The 20,781-nt window shown below is 38.5% G+C and overlaps 1 protein-coding gene across 1 annotated transcript in view; it reads left to right on the forward strand.

The window, feature by feature from the left end:
• Positions 1-20,781, forward strand: part of RNF38 (ring finger protein 38) — a 32,662-nt gene that overhangs the window by 771 nt on the left and 11,110 nt on the right. The window contains exons 2-8 of the mRNA XM_009884204.1: positions 4,863-5,076; positions 7,398-7,565; positions 11,486-11,656; positions 13,449-13,610; positions 16,636-16,742; positions 18,309-18,393; positions 19,871-19,992. Coding sequence (XP_009882506.1) covers positions 4,863-5,076; positions 7,398-7,565; positions 11,486-11,656; positions 13,449-13,610; positions 16,636-16,742; positions 18,309-18,393; positions 19,871-19,992 — 1,029 coding nt within the window. The remainder of the gene's footprint in view (positions 1-4,862; positions 5,077-7,397; positions 7,566-11,485; positions 11,657-13,448; positions 13,611-16,635; positions 16,743-18,308; positions 18,394-19,870; positions 19,993-20,781) is intronic.

Raw genomic sequence — 20,781 nt, forward strand, 5'->3', positions numbered from 1 at the left:
GCCCCGGCTAGCTCCTCTTATAGCTCGGGCATGGGTCACGTGGTATGGAATACCTGCCCCCTGCCGGCTCCTGGGGAGATTAACCCCATCCCTGTCGCAACCAGGACAGTGCATCATCCTGTAATTTGTGTGAATAGTCAACTTGGGTAAAGGAGTGCTCATTAACATTTTGAATTATGAGCCTGATTCTCTTTCACTCTGCACTGGAGTAATAAGTGTTTAGAAAAATGCAAGGAAAAATCTTTCTCATCATGGTGCTTTTAAAGATATTAAGAGTTATTGATTTAGTACCATAATTTTCACTGCAGTCACAATTATTTTCATACATTAAAAAGTCTAAATAAAGGTGAGGGATACTGGCTGTGGGGAGTGAGGAGGTTAACATAGTAACAAATGGTTGCCTGAGGTGGGTGATTCATATAGCAGAGATTTTGGAAGAAGTTCCAATGATTATGGAAGAGTAGAGATTTGGATGGCCAGGTTGAACTGGGGCCTGGACGGATGATAGTGTAGGAAAGCATAAAACCACAGACTACTGGTTTTATTTTTTACTATTCTAGTTAAACTAATTACCCACAACAAACTTCCATTTCCTCACTTTCTCCCTCAAAAATGCTGAGTCATCTAATGCAAGTTAAAACACACTGTCCCTCTGTTTCCTTCTGTGAAATATTGTGCCTTGGTTTGTACTAAAATTTGTCTGTGCTTTTTCATAAAATATTAGACTTAACAAATATATAACTGGCTTTCTTCTGACCCAACAACAAAATTTGTCAACCGTGATCAGTCAGGAGTAGTTTTGAGGCAAGAGACTTTAAAACATGCGAGTTTTGTATCTTTACTTCAAGTCCATGAATCTGAAAGCTTTCAGTCTGTGGCATTCAAAATACACAGCTCTCAAAACAGCTTGTCAAACTTAAGAAAGAGGTTGAATTGTGAACTTGCAGAGTTATTGAGAAGACCGAATACTAGGCCTTTTGTACAGTTTGGTACAGGGATGCTCTACAGGGGCATTTGGTCAATAAGTTTTTTTTTACCTTAAAATGGTTTGAACTAAGATGCCTAGAATGTGCTGCATTTGGCCATTTTTGTTTGGTGTCCAGCCAGCCTACACAGGTTTGTTTGCAATGTTCATTATCATGTTGTGGAGAGTAAGTAGAGTGCTTAACAATCTAAATGCCAGAGAGCTGAATCTAGTTTAGATACACTGTGGGATGAAGGGTAAAAATGGGATGTGTAGGAGATGAATGCGCATGGGACAGGTGTCTGACATTCAAATGCAGTCAGGTGTTACCCTAGGTAGTGGCCTGTGTCTTCCAAGTAAACTGTGCTGCTTGTGGATAGACACCTCAGTGCAGAGCCATCTTCAGTCTGACAAGAGTCATTAGGTTCACTGAACGTTGTGGACACAAAGCATTACTCTTCCTTGGGTGAGCTCATCTGCTCTTGGGTAATAGCACCTGCTCTTGCTCTAATCAAAGATAATTAAATGTGTCAGTACTTTGTTTCCCTGCACTTCAGTCAGGGCATTTTTTAGCTTGGGTGCACTGTTGCATTTGACTAGCTCTAGTTCCATAGTACTACTCAGTTCCAGAGTAGTACTATGCCCAATCTCCTTTCCTAGAACAGGATCATTAGGGAGAACAATACATACATGTCTCTTATTTTGCAGGAGTCTTTTTGAGTCTTAGAAAGCTCGGGAGCTGTATCAGAACTAATAACCACTCTCATGGATCAAATCTTGATTCCTTAAGGTCATTGTGAATGCGTCTGTTATCAATGGTTTAGATGAGGTTATGCATGTGCTTTTGAAGCCAATATCCTGTTTTCCCTGCTGTGTTTTATCTCCTGCCATCACAGAGTGGTCTCAGAGTTAATGAGGTTTTCAGATGAAGATAAGATGAAAGGTGCAATCCAGTTGTAAATGGTCATTCAGCTCAAGGGAACAGACTAGGGCAAGAGCAAACAAAAACTCTGAAGTGTGTGGATATCACTCTTACTTGGCATTATCAGCTTTAACTCTTTTGTCCTACCAGTTCACTCCTGTTAGTGACCAGGCTGTGCTGGTTTTTTATTATCTGGATTTTTTCCATTGTCTGGTTTACTGTTTAGACCTTATCTCTTTGCATCAGGGATTTTGTACTGTCCCTAGGATAACAGTGCCTAATTCATTGTGTGTTTTTTCAGATTCATTGCAAGCAAATAAATACTGTGTTTATGAATTTGCAAAAAGATGTTATGTTTGTCCAGCTACTTATAGTACAGATAAGTTGTGAATGTAAAAACATAATGCATGCCTGTATGAAACAGAAGGCCATTCCAATTTGTCTTTACCAGTCACTGTGAAATGGGGAGATCTGTACCATTACTCTGCCTCACCTTTCATCTTTGCTTTGTTTCCTCCTTGTCTTGAATGTAATTCTGAACTAACAAGATTTAAGAATGCGTTACTGCCAAAAAAATCACCCTTGTTAGAAGATAGTAGGATCTGCAAATGTTAACACTGCAGTTATGGATACCTTTTGATGGCGGTTCCTACCTGAAGGTAGGAATTCCCACAGCTTTTCTGCCACTTTGGTGTCTCTTTTCTTTTAACTGGGCATTTACCATGTTTATACTGTGCATGTGGAACCAGAGGAGGTTTTTGTGGATATTTTTTTTAAAACTTCAAGCACAAGTTCATCACTGATGTTAACTAGTAGTTTAGACCCATGTCTTGACAATTCTTCAGGAAGCATGTAGAGCTATGTATCCAGATGCTCTGAGTTTTGCTGAATGAAAAGTATATTTTCTTTACAACTGTGCATAGGAAAAGTCCAGTTTTGCTTTTTCCAGAGAATGGTACTCCATCCATTTAAAAAAACACTCTAGAAGTTTTGCCAACGTTTTCTGGCTGTGCTTTCTCATAATTATTGGTTTATAGAAAAGTAAAACCTTACAGACCTTGTAACAAAGACAGGGAGGGGTAAGAGTAGTTTTATGAGAAGCTGCCTTGTCTAAATGCTGGTGGCAGGCAGAGAATTTCTGTTCTTCTTCTTCCAAAGTATTGGAGCTGTCTTTGTAACTTTACTTTGTTCCTGCAGCCTTATTCCTTTGTTCTCCTGCAGCAAAATTCCTTGCATAGACATTTTATGTTAAAGTATTCAGACCATTTCTGTTACATAGCAGGAAATAGCAACTTTAAAGCAATCTTAGTACTCTAAAAAATAGAACATCTTTTGCATTAATAGCTCTCTGGTTAGAAATCGTATATACCAGTTTTATCTAATGAGAACGTAACAGATGTATCGTACTAGTAGTACAGACATGGAGAGTGTAACAAAAACTCTGGGAAAGGAGACTGGAATTAAGACAAATGCATTAGTGAGACTGTAAATTTAGGTTCTTAGTGCTTAGAGGAAAACACAGCTTGTGTGTTCTGACATGGTAATTTGTAAAGATAAAGAAGGCTGTGCATTTTATTGTTGGTTGGGTTTTCTTTTTTATTTTAAGAGTGCTGTGTTACAATTTGGCATTATGCTTTCAGTCTGACCTGTTGTGAATTAGCATTTATTTCGATTCTAAGAAAGGCAATAATGGCATAACACCCCTGAGAAGTAGGGCAAGTGGTTTGAGACGTTGTATCATACAGTCACAGTAGCATCTGAATAGCTGGTAGTACGTTCCTGCTTCCCCAGAGTACGTCTGTTTCACGCAGCACAAAAGTTGGACTCTTGAGGAATGTCTGGGATTTGCCAACAGGTTTCAGGTTTATTTGATATTTTTTTCTTAATAGCAATAGGAATAGTGAGAGTGAAGAATCTTTAAGTTCTCTTCCACTGTTGGAGAGGGCATGTTCTAATGGTCACAGACCCTTCTTGTCTCTTTTCTGCAGTTTGGTTCCTTCAGCCTGTTCCATAAGTGGGAAACCCATTTCGCCCCATGTAGCTTTAATTTGCTGTTGCCTCTAGGACCTGTGATTTATGTGTTGTGGAGATTGAAAGGCATGTACTGAAAGTACTGGAGGATGGGTTTGTGTTTTCAGTTCTTTCTCCTTCCAAATGAATGAGAACTGACTTGATCAAAACTTCTAATAGTGGGTTTATTATTTGTGTGTTCATCATTTTCTGAGTGTTGAACCTGAACCACTGGTCTTATTTACAGAAGTCTCCGCTTAGTAGCAGCTCTGCTCAGAACATACACACAGTTATATAAGAATACATAATCAAATCCTATGCCTGTAGATCAGTAGCTCAAAAAAAGTGAATGCTCTGGTCTAGATCAATGTGGACAACAGTTCTCCACTCTGAAAAGAAAGATTACCACAGCCACAATTTCCTGAAATCTTCTGGAGAGAATTTTATGAAGCATTCAGTTATGAAGTGAACATGTTAGAGCTGAAAAAATCATTTGTTTCTTCAGAGGGGTCTACTGCTTTGTCTGCCATCACTAAGTGAGCAACCATTCTGTGGCATGGTTGGAGCAAGGACCCTGGGGATATCTGTGATCATGCAATGAAGGATTTTTACCTAGAATAAATACATGGAAATCTCTTGAAGTTTGCTGTCTTGACTCTTGAGCACTTGTTTTGGCAATTCAAGTGCCATTTTTGTAATTGTTTAATATTTATGTAGATTTCTTCTCCTGGTTTCCTTTACAGCGTTAAGCTATGTTCTATTAAGCACTTTCATGCTGAAAAGTGTTATCTCTGAGGCTTTTAGCAGTTTTGTCAGTAAGAAGTTTTTATCCCAATCTAATAAATCTGTTCTAGTAAAATTTTCCAGTGTACAAGTTTTCTTGATACACAATTCTCTTGTGGTTTTAGTTATTAAGAAGGATTTGTGTTGTTTATATAATCTCTAATTTTTTTAATACATTCCCAGTCCTCCTGTTCGACGTCAGAGGGCAAGGAGAGATCGTTTGTCTAGACATAATTCCGTTAGCCAGGATGAAAACTATCACCATCTCTCCTATGGACAGCAGCAAGCAATAGAAGAACCCCGAGCCTTTCACCCACCGAATGTATCTCCTCGTATGTTGCACCCAGCTGCTCACCCACCACAGCAGAATGCAGTGATGGTTGACATTCATGATCAGGTAGGAGCTTTAGAGTACAAACAGAAAGGTGTTGAAGATGTGGGGGATTTTGTTGCTTTTTTTTTCCCACATCTTCAAGATCCCTCTCCTCCCCAAATTAGTTGGCAATGAAAGTCACGTAACACTAAATTCTATTTGCCTTTTTTACAAAGCATTTGAATACGTTGAACATTATTGGTGTATGGAGTGCTGCAGTAGGCAGTGAAAAAACAAAAATAGAGTCCAGACTTTAATTTATATTTAACCATTTGTCAGTGCATGTATTGCCGTAATTCTGTAAGCCTCTGGCTCAAACCTTTGAAATAAAGTTATTTTGCTTTTGAAGTTAGTTTAATGGGATAAATATGTGATATGATAATTAAGAATGTATTCTGTTTCATATGAAGTACCTCTCCTTAGCTTAGAAGTCTTTAAATAGTTAAAATACATTATTTAGAAGTAGAATTCACAATGCCTGTCTTTGGCTGCCTACATGACAGCAGAACTCATGATAGTATTGTCACATAACCAAATTAGCCATCCAAGCTTAATCAGTGCCTCCTTAAACTACATGAAAAAATGAGATGTGTGGTCAGTCCAGAAAGTTAGTAATTACTCTCCACGACAGCAATTGGTATAGAATTCATGAATTGAGGACCTGTAAAAGAAGTTGTCCTATGTCCTTTGTTGTTGTTTGTTAAATCAGCAGGCTGCAACACAAGTACATTAGTTGCTACATAGTCATGAACTGGGAAATAGAACTGGTTATCCGGATGTCCACTTCTAAAACTGCACAAGCATAGAAATGTAACTCTAACATCCCTGCTTAAAAACTGGTTTGCATTCAGTGCAGCTGCATACCACTGGTGTGTTGTATTATGTGTGCAGAGTTTTCAGCAGGGAAGTATTTGCATTTGGGACCAAGTGCAAGGCTGGAAGCTAACGCCATTCTAGCCATCTCACAACCTTACATTTTGATGAACAATTTTACTGCAGCAGCATCTCAAAAATTCAAATCATGCTCTTGCTTTATGTTGCAAGATTACATCATGACAAGCCTGGATAAACTGTTGTTCCATCCCACTGCCTCTGACTTCCAAGCACCGTCTGTCGTGAGATGTCAGTGTTTCCATACAAACTGAGGTCTTCCATGGTGATGTTTTATGCTTAAGGAACATGACCATTTTGAGAAGTCATTATTTATTACTCTGAGCAGTAAACATTTCAAAATCACACCCAGCATTGCACTGTATGCCCAACTTTTGAACATAAGCCAGAACTGCGTCAAATTCACTGTCTTTTCTGAGACTGGTTTCTGTCATTGGTGATATGCAGGTTGAGATTTCAAGTTCTGTTTGTGATCTGTATTCTGTTTTGGCCTCTGTGTCTGACTGCACACTACCAGTTCCATAGGTTAGCTGTCTTTACTCATTCTCACCTTCCTAATGAGCTGATCTTACTTGTTCCATTTTAAGCAAGCAGGTTCCATTTTAGCAGATTATGAAGGAAGAGGGAGCTTCCTTGAAATCATTACTTTTTGTTAATCTGTGCTTCCTGACATGGGAGCAGTTTTATTACAGCATCAGAGATTTCCTATTTAGTGTTTTTTAAAAACAAAGAAAAAAAACTCCAAGTGGTTTGTAGGTCCCGAAGACTTTCGGATCTTAGATTAAATGCTAGGGAATATCACTAGCTAGAAAATGGGGTTACATGGGACTGTTTGCTAATATAAATGTGGATACTTAGGATCTGCTACCTCATAGTTATGTTTACTTTACAGCTTTCAAGTTAGCTGTTCTGTTACATTTAGGTGATGAGACTTAGCTTGAGTGTTGGTCTGAAAGTGAATCAAGAGATTGGTCTCTTTGGAAGAGAGAAAATGGACACAATTTTATTGTTTTTTAAAGATACAGGTGTCTGAATTATTATTGAATCAGTCCCTTCAGAGTTGAGATGATTCTTTAGCTACTTGTAGATTAGCTTTTATGTGGGAGTTACTGCCTTATTTTATCAGGACTAACCTTAGTACGTGGAGGGGCAGGCTTAATAGAGTTCAAGATGCTTCTGAGTGACTCTAAGGTGCCTTTGAAGTTTTAACATTTCAAGCTGAGAGATCCCTCTTGGCCTTTCGCAGAAACTGCTGATCAATAACTAACATTCCATTGAGAAGAATATTTTAATTAACAGAAATTACAAGCATATGCCTCCTTTTACACTTTCACTGTGAATATTTTTTTTTCTCATATGTAGGTAAAACTTGTTATCTTACTTATTGTGTTGTACAACACTGTTAAGAGTTCACAGTAAGTTATTAATTTTTTTTTTTTTTCCTTTTGCTGCAGATCCATCAGGGCACAGTTCCTGTCTCATACACAGTGACTACAGTGGCTCCACATGGGATACCACTCTGCACAGGCCAGCACATCCCAGCCTGCAGCACGCAGCAGGTCCCAGGGTGCTCAGTGGTTTTCAGTGGGCAGCACCTTCCAGTTTGCAGTGTGCCTCCCCCAGTGAGTGGGTCTCTGTAATTACATCAGCTTCAGTCTTAGACGTAGGAATGGTACCTTGGAGCTTCAGTGTCTCTGTGGCTTTAGTTGTGTTGGAAATAGTCTTTTTTTTCCCACTGTGTAAAATTGCAGTGGCGTAGCAATGTCGGCCTTAGAGCTGCTAAGCATATGGTGCTTACATAATAGAGTGTGGTTGTTCATAGTATAGAGTCCTGATGATTTTTAGTTCAAACTAAATGGTAGTTTATGAACTGACTTCTTATCAGCAGCTATTTTGCTTACTTTCGGATAGTAAGAGGAAGGTTTCTCAGGCTTTTATTAGGCAGCTCACCTTACTTAGTAGAGACCTTGTTAAGGGATTGGTTATATACTAAAAGTTCTGGTATTCCAAAGTCAGTTTTCTTCTAAGAAGTAGTAAGATCCTGAAAGATCACTAAAAGCTGAGAAGGGCTGTTCTGTCTCAAAATGCTCTCATAAAGTGAATCAAATATTCTTTAATAATGATGTCTTTCTGTGCCTTTCTGAGAGTAAAATAAAATGCCTTAACTGGCTAATTTGCTGGCTTTAAATTTGAAAGAATTTGAACTGGTTTCTCAGAAATTATGTATCAGCTTGGAGATACCACTTTCCAAGTTATAGCATTCTGATGCTACCATTCTGTTCAAATTTCATCATTAAGTGCTAACGGGCACCAGAGCTGAAGAAGTGTACCTCAGGAAGTTTCAGCTGTACAAATGAAGCTTGCAGAACCTGCTGGAAGTGTCACAGCTTTTTTTCCCCTCCTTTTTCTAGTATGAATCTGTAATATCATACGTAAATACTATTTGTAGTGTCCAGTAATTGTTTATAATGTTGGTATAAACATTGGTATCTGCCAGCTGTGCATTTGCCACCAGTGTGTAACAGCTTTTCATATTGCACATGTTGTGGCCTGCAGGCGTGAACAAGCCTATGACACTGAAACAAACCCATTGATGTGACCTATTTATTTAAGCTGCTTGTTGAACAAGCCAGTCTGGAATACTTGTGGGCAATATTTCCCCTTACCTTTCAAATTGCTGAAAATCTGTTAGATGAGTCAGTGTGTATACCTGAGGCAGGATGACAGACAACTTTTTTTCTTCTATTTAGTGGTGGTGTTAGTGGAGAAAAGCAATCTCAGACTCAGCAAAGCAATCTCAAACCCAGAGGTTGGAACAATACTCACATAGTAAATTCAGAAAGGCAAGAAAGCAACATGCCCTAAGAAACAACAACAAAGAAAAAGCTAAAACTATATTGGGGCTTAGGGAAATCCAAACAACAGATACTAATAATCTTACCCTCTGCTCTGACCAGGAATATTATCTGTGCAATTCATAAAATGTTTTATAATTCAACAATGCAGCTGTCCTTTAAATATAGACAGGAGTAAGGCTCTAACCAGATTCTTTGTACTGAATGTACAACAGTTAATCAAGTGTGTTGAGGGAATGGATGCAGTACAAGTGAATATAAAGAATTAAGGTTGAGTTCATGTAACATCAGCAGGTAGACTCTATGCTTTCTTCTATTATGTCACAGAATTGAGGAATAATGTAAGTTAGGAGGGGGCTCTGAAGGTCATATGGTGGTCACCTCCTTAGACCAGTGACCAAGATTTCACAACCCCTCTAAGCCAGTGTTTGACTATCCTTGTGGTGAAGAATTTTTTCTGCATATCTGATTGAATTTTCTTTGCTGCATCTTGGTCCCATTGGTCCTTGTCCTTTCATTTTGCCCCTCAAGGAAGAGTCAGGTTCTACCTATCCACTGTCATGAAGTAGCTGAAAACAGCAGTAAGGTCTTTGCTTAGTTTTCTCTTTTTAAGGCATAACAAATCAAATTATGCAGCCTCTTTTATGCAGTGTGCTCCAGGCTCCTGGTCATCATGTTGTCTTCCAGTGGACTCATTTCAGTATGTCATCGTCTTTCTTTGGCACTGGGAAGGCCAAAACTGAACAAAGGACTTGAGATACAGTTTCACAACTTCCAAACAGAGGGGCGGAATCACTTCACTAGTTACATTCTTGGCAATGGGGCCAAGTGTGCAGTATGCCTTTTTGACTGGAGGTGTACACTGTGGCTCTTGTGTACTCCTATTTGACCTGTCCACCAGAACCCAACTTTTGTTTTCTGCAATTCTGCTCACCAGCAGAATTGACCAGTCAGTGTCACAATGTCCTGCTCCATGGAGTTACTCTTTGTCAGTGCCAGACTTCACGTTTGCCTGTGTTGAGCTTCACATGGTTCCTGTCAGCCAATTTCACCAGCCTATAAAAGTAATCTGAAAGGTAGCCCTGCCCTCCAACATGTCAGTTTGCTCTGCGGCTTCATCTGTGAACCTCCCAGTTAGTTACTTTTACGATATTTGTCTCTCTCACTGCGTTTGTAACTATAAAATAAACAAACGTTATTTATGAAATACCTTTACCAGTTTTAAAACTTTTTGGAAGCATATGTTCAAACATCATTGTTTTCCAAAAGCTTGAATTAATAAACAGGTAGTTTTCATTTCTTTCCACTTGAAAGGTAATGCAGCCTCATCTGCTCTAACTTAACAAATGCCATGGATGTAGCACAGATGGTTCATATATTGGAGCTATGGTAATCTTTACCATACAGAATCTTGGGATGAAACCTTTTCTAATATGTTCCCCAAAGTACCTCCTGTTTTAAAGAACAGTATGTGATGTTCTGCCTGCAAATTTACCTTCAACTATTTCAGAGAACAGTTTTCAATTTAGTAAAATGCAATTAAAAATGTATTTTAACAACAGAAACATTCACCTGCTGTATTTCTTTTTTAGAAAAATGGTGTAGTAGGTGAGGATAAAGAAAGCATTTAAGAAAAAACAGTAGTCAGATCAAATTAATCTCCTACAGTGCATGTAAAGATTTATGTTTGGTCATGATCACAGTAAATTGAGGAGGTAGTTCCACCTCCACTACTGTAATCTGATTTTAAACTAAATCTCTACTATTTTATCCTATTATAGTCAGTATGCACAATATATGTTGTGTGACGTGACTAAATAGAAAAAAAAAGAGATATGAAAACTGGATCCTCTTTCTTTGTAAGCTTTGATAACAAGTATCTTATTAATTGCTCTTTTAATTGTCCAAAATGTAGCAGAAATGCCTGGCATTCTGATGATGGATCAAAGAGCAACAAAAAGACAATGCAGGTTTTCTTGCTCCTCCATATCTAGAGTTATAAGTAAAACTGAACACTTCCACAAAGCGCATTCTTGCTCTCCTGCAGTGCCTTCATCGCTTTGCTGTTCAGACTTTAGTGTGTGAGGTTGTTTTTGTATGAGGAATTTCAAAGAGGAGAGAAAAAGGGCTATTTTCCACACTAGCTGTCAGTTAAGGAGCCACCCTCAGAGCGTGATGCTCCCCTTAAAGTATAGAACTGAGCAGAGCTTATGAATTATTCTTAATATATGAGGCAAGAGAGGTTTTAAGGGACAGTCTGAGAGCTGGGAATCTCTCAGCTCCATCTAGAGCTTAAAATGGTTGCAAGGCCATTGCTTTGGCATGTTGTTTCGAAGATAATATCTGGGGAAAATAAAATTAACTAGGATAAATGTGTCTGCTTATCACTTAGGAGTCTGTCTAATGCTGGAGTGTTGAAAACCCTAACTCCGACTGACCTCATGAGAAGTGAGAGCTACTTTGCACCTGGTAGATGTCACACTACAGTGCTTCTAGTGCCTGTTCTGTACTAGTGACTGTTCCTTGTGTACTTGAATGAGATACTATTTATGTGTGTTTTGGAGGATTTTCCAAGAAGGCAAGAGAACTGCTTTGTTTTAATGGTATCTTTCCATAATAAATATAGAAGGTTTTATAGGGAGCTTTTGTGCTAGAGACAAAAATAAGTTGTTTCCATTTTATTTCAGGTGCTTCAGGCTTGCTCAGTCCAGCACCTACCAGTACCATATGCAGCATTTCCACCCCTCATTTCTGGTGACCCATTCCTTTTGCATCCTCCTCATATCTCTCCTCACCACCCTCCTCACTTACCTCCTCCAGGACAATTCGTTCCTTTCCAAGCACAGCAGTCACGGTCGGTAAGTACTGCTTCTTACTCCCCTCTCCATAGAATTGGTGGGGCTGGATGGGCAAATAGTGCTGACACGTGATTGAAGACACTTATGCTTCCTTACCAAGTCTGTAACCACTTAATGTGAAGATGAAAACGTAATTTTAAAGTTCATCGTGTTTCTCTTCAGATTTCATCAGCTATTGTCTGTGCTGTTTCTCTGTAGGCCTTTACTTCTGTCAAAAAGATGTATATTTGCTTCACCAACTATTCCTTCATGGAATTCCTTCCCAGGAAGCAGAAGAGAATACAGAGGACGTTGTGTAGTGCAGCAGTGGTCTCAGAGAAAAGCTTAGCAGAGAGAGAGAGAAGAAAGCACAGAACGTTACTTTTATTACATGCTTCTTTTGTATACTTCTCAGTTGGTTTTTAAATGACCAGTGCTTTTCCTAGAACATAATTACCTTAGGTCGTCTAGATGTATTCAGGAGCCTATAGCCTCCCTTTCTCCTTTTTTTTTTTTTTTTGTTTTTGACTTATGGAAGTTATCAATGCCTTCTGCTTAAGCAGATTTGGCTTAGTGATAGAGACTGTGGGAAAATGTGACCCTATTTTGGATTTGGGGGGAAATTAGATTTTCAGTTCTGGCTTACAGCTCTTACTGTGGGATTTTCTGTATACTTGTGTCCATTTGTTTGCCCCTCTCACTAGAAGATGCCAGTATTTCACTAATGCAGAAATATAACACCTTCCTTGTTCCTCACAAAAACTGCTGAGACTTCTCCATGCCATGTCTCAGGTGTGGATAGGGTTGCAATCACTTTGTTATGATGATGGGAGAACAGCTGGGAAAATACGGTTTTCAGGGTAATCTTTATAAGTCTTTCCTGTAGAAAATATACAGGCTTGGATTTTAGCTTGCTATGCTTACTTAGGTTATTGCCTAGGCTTGCCTGTCAACTTACAGCTCTGGCAAAAAGCTTGTATGTTACTGGTTTAAGAATACCTTGTGTTTAAAGTTTGCTCTGTATAATAGCGAAACAGAATATTCCTTTGCTTCCACAAGGTGGCTTTCTTAGCTGAATGTCTTGAAATGATGGAATTCAGTGTCAGGAACAGAAAGGTATATTAATGAAAAAGTGACAATTCCTGGTTATTTCTTGAGCACTTTTGGCCTGACTGATGGACTACAGTTGACTAGATTACAATACTGCACTGGAATCTCATGCTTCTGAAACCTCTGGACTGCGTGCTTTTGTAGGACTGCTTACATGACCCTCCTAGGAAAGCACCTGCTTCATCGCTGAATATCGGCAGTTTAATCCACTGGAGTCACCATGTTTCCTCTCCACTTTTCAGGTTTTGGGCACAATTTCAGTTCTTGTCTATGGTTGTTTATTTTTTTCTCTCGCATAGTTGTACAGTGAGAGCAGCCTGGCAAGAAGGAGAGCAAATATTTGTCCTGAAATATGCAAGACACAGGAAATTACAGCCACACCTATATTTGCTAGATCGCATAAATTCCTGTCTATAAGCATGGCTAGCTGGAAAAGGTGAATTTATATCAAATGTGTAGTGTTGTCTTTGCTTTTTGGTAGTGTTAATGACACAGGAATTGTTCACAGCGTTACTGTGTGAAACTGAGTACAATTATACCTGTAATATTATTTTTTTTCCTACCCTATAAAATTTACCACAGCAGCTCAGAATATACAGCTGGGATTGCAGTTCTTTTTTGGGGAAAAATTGCATCTCTATTACTGCAACAAAGCCTATCTCTCTCTCTCTCTCTTTTTTTTTTTTTTTTTTTTTTTTTTTAGCCACTTCAAAGGATAGAAAATGAAGTAGAACTGCTTGGAGAACATCTTCCTGTAGGAGGTTTTGCATACCCTCCCTCAGCCCATCCACCAGCGCTGCCTCCCTCAGCTCCTCTCCAATTCTTAACCCACGATCCTTTACACCAGGAGGTGTCATTTGGTGTAGTAAGTGTTGTTTTCTGTGCTACATTCTTGTTCATGCTGCATTAACGTTCTTGATCTTTATTCTATAGTATATTTTGTTGAAAAGTGGCACTTCTTGCGGTTGTATTCCGTTACTGGCTGTAGCTGCATACCATGGTATTTTCTTTAAGCTTGCTTTAATCAAGTTACAGGTAACTTAATGACACCAGCAAATGATTTCTGGTAACAGTTGCCGGAAAGCAACTGCTACAGTGTCGTTAGCAGTTGCTTAGAAAACATTCCATGTTGCCACACAGTCCAGGACTTCTACTGCAGAAACTAACTAGCACAGTTTAGAAAAGCTACTGTCACTTTTAGCTAATTCTTCATCATGTGTTGAGTTTCCACAAGTCAGGAAAGGTAGAATGCTTTAAAAATAGTTCTTCTCCAGAGTGTTTGCAGTTTGCGGGCAAAGCAGTTGTATAGACTGCTTCCATCATTTAGACTGCACCATGTTATAAAGACAGCCAAGCTTGCTTTAAGCCAGCTTTCTGGGGATCTGCGGCAGTTCAACTGCAGCAGCACAAAAAAAAATTAAACCTGGTGCAGAATAAAGTCTGTGTTGAATTTTGTGCTTCTGGAATGTGTCCAGTATCTGTGCTACCTCTAGGATTTTTGTGATGCACAATCAATCTGCCATTATGTTAGTCCTGAGATTTTGTTGTTGTTTTGTAGGGGTTGGGTATTTTTAAAAACCTCTCTTGTCAAGTATAGGCTCTGAACTTTTTTAATGTTTGACCTCTTCATCCAGTTGACAGAAGGTTTGAGAGGCATATTCTTACTTAAAATTTTAAATGAGAATGAAATTTTAGGCCCTGCGACTACGGAGCATACAGATTTCTCTTTAATTAGACTCCTTGAAAGCACACAACCAAGTTAAATGCTTGCTGCAGTTTTTTTAAAGGTTCCAATAAGTCTCCACCATTTAAAAAACATTCAGCTCATTGTTAAACTAAAGGTGTACTGATTTGCAATGAAGTTTTCAGTTACAATGAGTCACTCTGGAGACAACGACACAAAAACTTTCACAAACTGCTTGTATTTTATTCAATATGCCTATTAGGTGAATTCCAGTGTAATCACGAACGTTTTGGTTGGGATAAGGCTTTGTTGATTTCCAAGTTCAATCTTTAAAGTAGTTAAGAAGCAAAATACCATTTCTTGCAGATTATATAGCATTTGTCCTGTCTCATGCTTCAGTTCTGGGTTGTATATCACTAAGGAGTAGAACAGAGGTGTATTACAGGAATCATAAGTTTTTTTATAAAGCAATCCTAAATCTTTCTAAAATTTTATTTATATTAAAATTGTAATGAAATGGCTGCATTTCCAATTCTGTTTCATTCAGTGAGCACAACGGTTTCTAATTATATTTTTGGATTGCGGAATTCACAAAGCAGTAAAATTGATATTTGCTATGTCTAGTCTGAGATCTTACTTTAAAGAAAAAGTTTTGGCTGTTTTGCATTGTGTTAATTTATGTAAATATATATATGTAAATTTTATGTATGACCATGGCTACCTATTAATACTGTTTCCATTGTAAAGTTAGGGGGGTTTAGGTTAGTCATTGGTAGTGTTGGACTTTTGCATTTTCTTAAATTTCAAACATGAAGGAAGAAAAACATGTTAGTAAAGACTTCGAGCGTTCTTTGTTTAAGAAAAAAAGTCTCAAGGCCTTCAAATATGAATTTAGTAATGGTACGTGAAATTCAATTTTAAAGATTACTAAAAAAAATTTAGTACTTTGAATATTTCTGGAAAAATATAGTTTGCATTTAAGCTGAAAATTTTACCATATATGTCCCCATTGTAGTAGGTAATGCAAGGAATTTTGAACAATTATAATGAAAACTTAAATATAAAAGTAAAGAGCTTAGCATGCAAATGAAAAACAGTATCACAAAAAAGCCCTGATTTATCCATGGAAAGAATACATTGAGGCTTTAGGCTTGATTGTCTCTTTAGGCATTGTCCTGCTGCAGAAATTGTGCTGATTAAACTCTCCACATACACTTGAGGTTTCAAGGCTTTAAGCTTTCTTTAACATAAATGTAAATATACACTACAGCTTAAAAGTTTTTTTTTTAAAAAGAGTTTTTTTAAAAAAACTTGGTTTTAAGATTTTTTTTTTTTTAAGGCTTCTCTATTCAACCACTTGTGTGCAAGCCCGCATGACAGCACCAGGCCTAAAGCCTGAGCTTTTATATAAACAAAAGAGTCAGCAGTTCAAGTCCTGTTTCACAAACTGGCCTGCATGTAGACTAAGCACACAAGACCTTGCAAGGATTTCTGTTGTGTTTTACTGTTTTTTCACATGGAAGGGTATGATTGTGTGTTAACAATAGGAATCGTTTTGAACTGAGGCTGAGTTTCTTTTGGATTTGAGTAGAGGCTGGATTTTTAAAATAATGCTTTATTGAAAATGGATTACAGTATTCAGATTTCATTTTATTTCATGATTAAGCAAACAAAGTGTTGAATCACAGACTCACAGACTGGATGAGGTTGGAAGGGAGGTCATGTGGTCCAACCCCCCTGCTCAAGCAGGGCCACCTAAAGCCGGTTGCCCAGGACCAAGTCCAGTCAGCTTTTGAGTATCTCCAAGGAGGGAGACTCCCCACCTCTTTGGGCAACCTGTGGCAGTGCTCAGTCACCTTCATGGTAAAGAAGTGTTTCCTGATGTTCAAACGGAGCCTCCTGTGTTTCAGTTTGTGCCCATTGCCTCTGGTCCTGTCACTGGGCACCACTGAAAAGAGCCTGGCTCCATCTTCTTTGCACCCTCCCTTCAGGTATTTATATACATTGATAAGATCCCCCTGAGCCTTCTCTTCTCTCGGCTGAACAGTCCCATCTCTCTCAGCTGTTCCTCATATGTGAGATGTTCTAGTCCCATCTTAGTGGCCCTGTGTTGGACTCTCTCCAGTATGTCCATGTCTGTCTTGTGCTGGGGAGCCAAGAACTGGACACAAGCTCCAGTTGCAGCTTATTTTCTTCTTTCTTGCAGCCTTACCCCACTTTTATGCCTCGAAGACTCACAGGGCGCAGCAGATACCGATCACAGCAGCCAATACCACCACACCCTTACCACCCCAGCCTATTACCCTATGTGCTGTAAGTTCAAAGTACAATTGCTTCCATATAGGCTATTAAGAAGTCACCTGACTTTCAACAAGAGTCTTGGCACTTTTATTGTTTGACTCTGCCAGAGAACAGGCATAGTTCAGCTGTCCCAGAGAGGAGGAAGACTTCCATTTCTGTAAAATTCTCAGCCAATTTTGAATGGCATATACCCTTGAGCAAGGAAAAATAAAAGTGAACAGTTTTGTCCAATGCAGTTTTGTAGGTTTTTTGAGGCATAGTAGCCTTTTGTTTCTGAACTCTTCCATAAAATTTTCAACAAATTTTAAAACTTGGTTCTTGGATACTCTTACAGAGGCATGGTTACACTGTAGGATAAAGTCCTAGGAGTCTTCACTTACAGAATGAATTCATTTGATTTGGTTCTTAATTATGAAACGCAAGGGTGGGAGCTTTCTGTGATGTGTTACTCTTTGTTCGCTGAACTGCTAATCCGCTGTGGAATTTCTGTTCTGCCTCTGACTAGCTGTTTCTAGAAAAGATGTGGGACAGTTAACATTTAGGAATTATCTATAGTGTCTTTTGGTAGACTTTCGGGGGGGGGGTGTGGCTATGTGACCTGAGATTTATTACCCTTCAGTGTTCTGTTTTGGAAATAAGTATGAAAAGTTTGGAAAACAGAGATTATTTTCTGGTGGCAAACATGACATTGACAAGGAAATAATCAAACATAGGCACCAGATCTGTAGTTTCTCTCTGTGCACTTTCAGACGTGGCATGGAAATGGTACCAGAAGTCTGATCCAGTGAAGTTGTTCAACTTTGCGTCTTACAGTCTGAGAGTGATGTCATAGCTTCTTGGTATCTTGCTGTTGAGGACATGATGTGGCACAGTAATTCCTGATGACTTCAGTGGGATTTTAGTATATTTTAGTGCGGTGAATTTGTGATTTCTATGTCTGTGCATTACGTTTTGACTCATAGTACTATCTTGGGGGGTAAAACCACTTGTTGAATATAAAAACAGGAAAACATCTCTCTCGCCTCTCTTATCTGAAGAGATTGTGCTTAACCAACATCACAGTATGTGAGAATGTGAGTTTGTGCTTGCCTTTAGTATGGAAGTTGGTCCAGTAGTATATCGTGTTTATCTTCATTGTGTGTTTTAGGCTTAGAAAAGTTTCAAGAGTTTTCTGTTGGAGAGCGAATTTCCTTTTCTTTGTAGTTATTTTATCCACTTAAAGAAATAAAACACTTAAAACCATAATGTCAATTCATTGTCAGTTTTACCTCTCCATAATCTGTGATAATCAAGAGATTAGTTTCTGTAATAATGCTGAGCCTGGCTGGAAATACCAGTTGAAACATGCACGCAATTAAAAAGGCATCACTCCCAGTATCAAAAAGTGGCAGAATTAGCATTTTCCTGTGACTCTTTTACTTCAAAAGTCTATTCCTGACTTCAAACTTAACATTTTTACCAGTTCTGAGAACTTGTTGATTTGAGAGGGATCAATAAGGTAACTTGACCTCTGCCAGATGTTTCTGTGCTTTCCTTCAGCAAGATGCTGAACCTTATCATTGTTTGCTCTCATGGTAGATCAATGCTCCCAGTGCCACCTGCAGTTGGACCAGCTTTCAGCTTTGAGTTGGATGTGGAAGATGGCGAGGTAGAAAACTATGAGGTTGGTGTGCAAACTACAGCTACCTTTAAAGAACAGGTGTTAGCTCAAGCAATACATAACATTTTATTATATTTTGCTTTTAATCCTGCTTTTGCCTTTCAAATAAATGTTATGACTGTGAAGACTGAATCCAGAAACCATCCTTTCAGATTTTTTTGCAGTATTGGATATTAGAACTGCTTAGCTTTACTTTTTGTCTATTGCTCTATCTTAGAATCCACACTTCCAGCCTAGTAATTGTTAAATTGTTCAGCTTATGTGTTCTACATGGTACTCTTCTCCTTTTGAATTTTAATTGATTGTAAATATCAAACAGCAGTGAAGCACTTTCAAAAGTTAAGAAGTTACTAGTTTTATGTGCGTAACTTTGCAGAATAGTGTTAATATAGAATAGCATTAATGTCATAGGATTAATTAATCTAAATATAATGTTTATAAAACTGCCTTACTGCCTTATCTCGTGGCCCTCAGGAAGGTACCCTCTTTAATATCCTAGATGACTATGGGGCAGTCCCAGCTATCGTGTCTTTGCTGGCTCCGAGACTATTGGATTCCATTTGATTTCTCTTCAAACAGTTGTCATCAATGCTTACTTTTGCATCTCTTTGCCTGTGGTCCCCTTAAGAGCTCTGTGTAGTTGCACATTTTCAGTTTAACAATGAGCACTTCTGTGATAACTTCTGTGCTAGTTCAGAAGAGGCATCATCTTATTTCTGAGAATTTGGGCCCTAAGTTTGACAGTATTAGAAATCTCTTTGTGATCAGTACTGTTCACAGCTTTCACCAAGTCTTTTAACTTTCTCTATGCCTTGATTCTCCATCACATTTATAATGATATTTTTCCTAGTGTTCCTTGTGAAGGAATGCAAGTTAAATACATGACAGGAGGGAAAATTATTTACATGAGAGGCTTTTAGTTGCAATGCTTGGCTTGTAGAAAATGAACATAAAATTGAACAAAAAAAAATGCTTAAAGTTTGATGATACGTATTGTTTTCCAGATTCAGGATAAAATCTCCTTATTTCAGTTCAGCTAGCCCAAGACATGGACTGGGAATCAGAACCTGTCCCATTAAATTCTTGGTTTCTCTCGCAAGACCAGACTCACGTATTCTTAGGAAGCAAATTTGTTCACTATTTTTTCTGGTTACCAGCACTATAATTATATAGCGGGGTGAGAGAATCCTTCAGAAGCAAAATACTTACAAAGCTGTGCATGCAGCCACAGGACTAATTGGAAATTGGGTCCTGGAGGTTTTGAAATCCCAAAGAAAACATCTTACATAATTACAAAGATGGTTGAATTCTGAAAAGACTTTTCTATCGTTGGGGAGAACTAAGGTTCTAAACATTTCTTGATAGAGGGCTGTTCTGTGCTACCAGCTGGGGTAGTGAAGTAGTGGCAGCCCCACCTCTAGTGGAACCAGAGCCTGTTTGAGCAGTGAATTTTTAAATGTCCAGTTTCCATGTTTTGCAGGCACTGCTGAATTTGGCAGAACGTCTGGGAGAAGCCAAACCACGAGGATTGACAAAGGCAGACATTGAACAACTTCCATCCTATAGATTCAATCCAAACAACCACCAGTCAGAACAGACGTTGTGAGTACATTGGTCTTTTTCAAAGGTCCATAATTTAGGTGGCTATATTTTCATTTCTTTAACTTGCAGCCTTAGCTAGGTCAGAAGGGCTTTAAAAGCAGTCATGTCAGTGAAGAGTTTAATTTTCTTTTTTTTTTTTCCTTGGATTGCTTTCCGGATCAAACACTATCCTTACTTTAAAACTTCTCACTAGTCTTACATCATTTAGCTATGTTTAAATTTATTTCTTGGGCATTTAAAAAATTAAGATGAAAGTAAGGTGTTCTAGATTTTGTTCAGAATACTAGATATCAAAGTGACATTGTCAACTTGGAATTTAGCCTTTGTTAAAATAGTTTCAAGTGCTGAAGTTTCAAGTGCTTCCAATAGAGCTTGGTCAGTGGTTTAAGAGTGCATCTTCTTATTTGTAAAACCCATTAACTTACTGTGTCTGAAAGATCTGCACAACCAAGTGAAAAAGGCAGTATAGATATGAAGGTAGTTAAAGTGACTTAGTACCAAAGGCTGTCTAATGTTTGAACTTCAGTGTAAGGATTTTTCTCTGATATTCCATTTGCAGTGACCCTCAGTGTGACTTACAAGTATCAGTAGGGAGTGAATTTATAGATCACTACCTTTGCCATTTTGAATTTCAATTAAACATCTGTTCTATTGGTTGGGTCCGTGAGCTCCTGTGAGCAGGAGCGCTTGCTTTGTGATTTGAAAGCACAGAAGAAAAAAACCCACAAAAGCAGTTCTCAGTTTACGTTGTCATGCTTCACATCTCAACCACAGATACAGATAACTAGC

The sequence above is a fragment of the Charadrius vociferus genome, unplaced genomic scaffold (assembly GCF_000708025.1).
Source record: "Charadrius vociferus isolate BGI_N301 unplaced genomic scaffold, ASM70802v2 scaffold95, whole genome shotgun sequence".
In the NCBI taxonomy this organism is placed as follows: Eukaryota; Metazoa; Chordata; class Aves; order Charadriiformes; family Charadriidae; genus Charadrius; species Charadrius vociferus.